The sequence below is a fragment of the Rissa tridactyla genome, chromosome 1 (genome assembly GCF_028500815.1).
Source record: "Rissa tridactyla isolate bRisTri1 chromosome 1, bRisTri1.patW.cur.20221130, whole genome shotgun sequence".
Lineage (NCBI taxonomy): Eukaryota > Metazoa > Chordata > Aves > Charadriiformes > Laridae > Rissa > Rissa tridactyla.
Genome location: NC_071466.1, coordinates 78,854,439 through 78,860,438, shown reverse-complemented (window position 1 = coordinate 78,860,438; position 6,000 = coordinate 78,854,439). Strand labels below are relative to the sequence as shown.

Below are 6,000 nucleotides of genomic sequence, written 5' to 3'. Positions count from 1 at the left end.
AAGGAATCTTTAAAATATTCCATTCAAGGCATGAATCACGATAATTTTTGTATACAATGTACAAAACATAACACAAAAGCAAATAGTAAAGTAGTAAAGCAAAAGAAAAGTGCAAAACTTGCATTCTGAAAAGTACACAAATGAAATTTGAAATTTTGTAGCAAAAGTGAGGTCATCCTCCTTCACTGGTGATTCTTTCCACAGGCTGACAGGAAGCAGAGATGACCTAGCATTTTCCCAAATTAGTCATAACCCTTCGTGTCAACAAGTTAAAAGATAAAAATACACGTTATATCCTCTGAGTATCGTAACTATAGACAAGACTGTAAGGATCTCTTAAAATTCAGGAAAGATATAGATAAATTTGTAATTCTTATGTACAATTTATATATTTATACCCATTTTTGTATATACACATAATTATTTCTCATTATTATTGAACCAACTCCACATAGAAGGCAGAAACTACCTACTTCACACAGAAACTAGTATTCCCACATTTTCACATTTAATAAAAAGGAGATACAAAACGCCACCTGTGTGATTTTATCTGCACATCAGCTTTACAGATATCCTGCTTACTGGAACGGAGTGAGCGGTGTAAAACTGGGCCCAGAACAAGGCATGGAAAAAATTAGGATCTCCTTCCCAATTTTGACATGAGCGCTTCTCAGCGACTTGGCTCCCACACCGATTTTCCCCATCTTTCAGCACAATCGTCAACACTTTCTTGGCCACCGTGGAAGGAGCTATATTCGGTACTCCATGAGGTGCCTTTCCCAGAGCCGCCAGCCACCCGCGGCCACCTCGCTGTCTCGCAGGGCACACGGAGGGGCCGCTGCCGTACCCACACCTACTTGTACACGGGGAGTAAAACAACGCGTGGGAAACCCTCCAAATGCGCGGGGGAGGAACGATCCCCGACCCCGCCACAGCCGCGTTACCCCAAGACCCGCTCCCACGCGTGGGGAACGACCGACCCTTCCCGCAGCCGTCAGTGTGAGACCAGGTGGGGCAGGCAGCCGCTTTGCCAGGGCCCCCATCCATCATTTTTAACTTTCCGCGGGGAGCGGACGGGACCTTCCCCCCGTCCGCCGCAGCCCTGAGGGAGGGCGGGGGCAGGCGCGGAGGCGAGTGCTCCCCCTCCACCGTTCCCCTCCCTCCCCCCAGCAGCAGCAGGGCCGCGCTGCCTCTCAGGCGGGACGCGGGGAAGGACGAGCAAAGGGCACCGGCGCTACCAGACACCCGCGGGGCTCTGCCCGCGGCGGTGGGGGGGTACGGGAACGAGTTCCGCGCTCCCGCCGCGGCGGCGGAGGCTGGCTCGCCCCCCGTCCCCGCCCCGTCAGCCCTCTGCGGGACCGTGCCGCAGCGGCAGGGAGGCAAACCCCGCCCCTCCGCCCCGCCTGTGGCGCGGCGCGGCTCGGCACGGCGGGGCTCGGCTCGGCCCGCCCGGGCTCACCCTCGCCATTGTCTGTCTGCGCGGCGGTCCCTGCTGCGAGTGGCGGGCGGCGCGGCGGCCGGCCGCGATGCTGAAGGGCTCCGCGCCCCCTCAGAGGCGGCAGCGGGAACGGGCTCCGGCGCCGGGGAGCAGCCACCCTGCCTGCTGAAGACTGAAACTTTGCGTCCCCGCCGGTCCCTCTCTCCCTCCTTCTCCTCCTCCTTCCCCCTCTGCGGCCCGCCTCGCCCTTCTCCATGCGCTGAGCGGGCGGCCCCATGGACGCCTTCAGCGCCGCCAAGGCCAAAATGGGGGCGAAAAGCGGCGGCGAGGCGGTGGCGGCGGCGGCAGCGGGGCTGGCCGCGCCTCAGCTCGCCTCCCCGGCCCCCAGCCCCGTCGGCCCCGGCTCGCCCGCCGCGCCCGAGCCCGCCTCCTACAAGCTGGAGGACCTGGAGACCCTGGCCACCGTGGGTGAGTGCGGGAAGGGGTGAGGCGGCGGGAGCGGGGAGGAACAAAGGAGCTGCCCAGGTGCCTGCCTGCGGCCGTGCCCGGCGGGAGGAGGGCGGGCAGCTCCTCCCGCCGGGCGCGGCCCCCGGAGATACCCCAGCGGCCGGCTGCCCCCTTCCCGGGCGCCCTCCATTTTTTGGGACCCCCAGCCTCCTCCGCTCCTTCATTTCCCCCGGAGCCGCGGCCGCTGAGCGTTGTGGGCCCGTTCTGAGGCGGCGGGGTTGGACCGTCGGCCATTGAACGGCCGGCAGGTGCCGTGGGGGTGATCCCCACCCCGGCACCGGCCCCCCCGCGGCACCCCTCTCCACACACTCGTGTCATCGCCTCTGGCTGGCGAGATCGTGGGTTTTGTCTGCAGCTGAACGAGCCGGTAACCGGGTTTGGCCTGTCCGTGAGACGGGGACAGTCACTGCTGAAGCCTGAAGACCTTTTGGTGTCGAACCTGGTTTATGTGGTTTAACTTCATTTGCATGCACCGTGATTTAAAAAAATAAATAAATAAAAAATTCATCATTTAAATGTAGTTGTCGTGCCAGTGGAGAGATCAAACAGCTTGACTAGATACGGCTAAGTGAATTTCAAAACTCCAACACGTTGGTGCCCTGAATGTTGGTGCAAAGATGCTTTGCCTGTGCTGAATTTTGGTAGAAGGCGAGGTTGCATCTCACATCTACTACACTGAACTAAAAACTGCCTGTAATCGGCGGCGTTGCAGAGTAAATGCATGTATTTAATAAATGGGCATTTCGGACATCAGTGATGATGTTCACTGTGTTCGTATCCACTGTATCTGTCAGTGCACTGTGTTTGAATGTACATACGTGTAGTTACATATGTTTTTGCGCCTGGTTGGCAGGCTTGTGTATTCGCCTATAAGGAAGTTTTATTCTCTCTTTCTTCATGGGACTGTGAAATGATTTTGGATAGGTTTATTCCAGTAAGAACTGTAAATCTTAATTTCCTCTAAGCTCTCTTCAGCCCAAAAGGTGCGATTTAAACCCTTTCTTAGTGAGGTTGATGGGTTTAATAGGTCTTTAAAAATGGAGTTGGAAAAGCCTAAGAATGTTGTGATCAGTGAAGACCATGTTATCTTCTCCTGAAGTGCATTGTTTTTTGAGATATTTTTTTCCAATTTGAAATGTGAATGGGCATTTTATTGAGAAACTAATTGAGATTATTAAGAGACTACTTGAAAGGTTTGTGATGCTTTTTTTTTTTTTTCTACCAGAAGCAGTTGATCTTGTTTGTTGCATCATGACTAGTTGCTGTGAACACAGTTGTCATCACAGAGGATTACGACTTCAAGTGAAGCATAGGCTACAGAAAAATAGTAATTTTTAAAGAAGGCGTAATAGTCTTGGAGATGTTCCTCAGGCGTATGAAGAAATGTGGAAATAATCCTGTTGTCAATTTTAAACAGCATCTATTTTTAGAGTGTTCTTTAAGGTGCTCATTAGAGGTTAAGGAAGAGGAAAGTTGTGATTCCACAAGGTATAAAGGGAAACTTAAAAACAAGTGAGCCTGCTTGCTATGAAGACACAGAGAAGGAAGTAAAATGTAAAAGGAACAGATAGCTGCCTATCAGGGCACTGACAGAATACTTAAAGAACAGTCTCCCTTCTTTCTGTGTCTTCTCCAGCTTCTTTTTTTTTTTTTTTTTTCCTTCTTTTCTCAAATAGCCCTGTCTGAAAAGATGACCGTTCTTTGCATTTCTTGTGAGCCATGGCATTGGTGGTTTTGTAGGGAGAAAGAAGACAAAATGCAAAACTTGAAGGGTATGAAATTGTACACAGATAAATACATAAGGCCTTACCTGATCGAATAAGCTGAGCTGGCTTATTGTAAGTTGTTTTTTAAATGAATTTATGACTTGCCTATGTGCCGCAGTAGAAGGCTGTGAAGAGGGAAGGGATCTAGCTCTGGACCAGGAAGCAAAACAGCAGCCTTAAAGTGATACTGAAACTGAACGTATTTATACCTGCCTTTGAGCGTCAGAGTTTATAAAAGACGCAGTGCCCTGCTAATGTCTCTGTAGTGCATCTGAGGTCTGAGCCAGTAACCCTGCCTGAGGTTGGACTGCTCTCTACACACCTGCTAACATGCTACATTATGTTCCTGAGTTAAATGGGCTGCAAGTTAAATCGGTGCAGAATACCCTTTTTTTAATTAAGTTAGTTAAGTACCATTCAGGTTTATGTCACATGTACTGAAAGAATATATCTACAATTTTTTTTTTTTAGCAGTGGTTTAAGTCAATATTGCCCTATCCTCTGTTTTGATCTCCCTGCACAAATAGATGAGATTAATGTATTGTCATCAGTTTCACTACAGCAATGTAGAGTCATCTGCAGTTTGATTGCTGTGATAAGAATAGCCATTTTCTTTCTGCTGATGTTCTCAGAAGCTGTGTGCTCTGTCTGAGATATTTGGAGATATTTGTGGAGGGGAGGTGGATACCCAGAAATTACTGGACAGGAAGTTCTGATATCTTCTCTACTAGAATCATTGTTGTTTATAGATATACCCAGGCTTAGAAACAGTATGGCCTTAGAAACTATTAAGTTGAGTAAGGGAGGGAGGTGAGCTTCATGCTCTTACAGCTGTGTATAAGTAATACTTCAGATAACAAAATGACATTGGTGTCTGTGAGATTGTGGTCATCCCTGACTTTAGGCATCTTCTCTTGTAGGATGGAAGACAGTTAATGTGAAAATAAAAAAAAAATAAAATTGTAAGCACTACCTGCTTTGAATATAATAGCTACTGTTTTAAATAGCTTTCATAGTCTAAGAGGATTAAAATCTCTCTGTTAACCCCACCACCATAATGCAGGCTGGATTGCACGTGCTCTCTGTGATTTCTGTCGAATGCTGTGCCTGGGTTAGCAAAGAACTCACTGTGAGGGAAGAAAGAAGAAAAGGGGAGAACAGTTTAGTGTAATGATTGGGAGGACATTCATCTCCCCCAAAGATCCCAGGACTCAACCTTTGTTTTGTGTTTGTGGGCCCTTTGGTAAAAGGCATTGTGAGCAGAAACTAGAGTACAGGCATGCTTTTGGGGGAAGTGCCCTAATGTTTAGTCAATAAAGTGAAGTTATGGGTTTGGGGAGGGTATGGGAGTGGGGTGCATACTGATTTCTGGCACTAAGAGAGATTGAACAGGAAGAATATTTCTTTAAGGGTACTTCCTGAGAGGTTGAAGATGTGGCATTGAACCTTTGAGGTGTATGGTGTTTTGTTTTGTTTTTAACTAGTCCTTTTATATGAGAGTTGAGCACTCCTGCTCTGGAGCTATTGATGGAGCCCGGTTGTCCACTTATGTCTTTGAATTAATTTTCCTGTCAAAGGAGGTCGAAATATGAGTGTTTGCTCAGCATGCTCAGAAACAGCTGCTCAGACCAGGCTGATATATTCTGTCAGTCTCAGTTGAATTTACATACTCAGCTGTGCCAAGGCTGAGATGGTTCTGTGCTGCACAGAAGCAACAATTCATATGCTATGACCACTATGTTCATTGCAATTTAGCTGCTGAAACTTTATGGCTCACTCATGATTATCTGAACCCATTTCAGACTTTTTGTAGGTCTGGTCAGTGGAAGAGAAACTATGAATACTGGTGGCATAGTTTCTGAGCCATCCTTGGTTTTGATAAGCATTTAACAAGAGCGACCTTCCTATTCCAGTAGCCAGAGTGGCTGCAGTCGGACACCTGACATATATCCTGAAATGGAGATACTAAATTTTTAATTATGCCATAAGGAAGAAGTAATTCAGGTAAACTAAAATAATAAGTACAAGAAAACCAGAAGATGTTTCTTCACTATTCAGTAGGTGAAGTTAGGAGAACAAATGTTATGTTCCTAAATGAAATATATGGTAATAGGGAAGGGGGAAGGAAGAGAACACTAGGAGGAGAAAGATGACAAACTTATTCTTGCCGTCTTGCCTGTGAGATTTGTTCCTTGCCCATTTCTCAAAGTGCAGGGAATTCCGTAGCATGCTTTATAAATGTAATTTGCGTTTTGTAAATCTTTTCAATTGATTGAAATATTTTAATAG

General features: G+C 47.8%; 1 protein-coding gene across 1 annotated transcript in view; it reads left to right on the top strand.

Moving 5' to 3' along the window:
* Positions 1-1,413: 1,413 nt before the first annotated feature.
* PRKX (protein kinase cAMP-dependent X-linked catalytic subunit) overlaps positions 1,414-6,000 on the top strand; it is a 61,034-nt gene continuing 56,447 nt past the window's right edge. Inside the window, exon 1 of the mRNA XM_054223165.1 lies at positions 1,414-1,906. Coding sequence (XP_054079140.1) covers positions 1,714-1,906 — 193 coding nt within the window. The 5' untranslated portion in view covers positions 1,414-1,713. The remainder of the gene's footprint in view (positions 1,907-6,000) is intronic.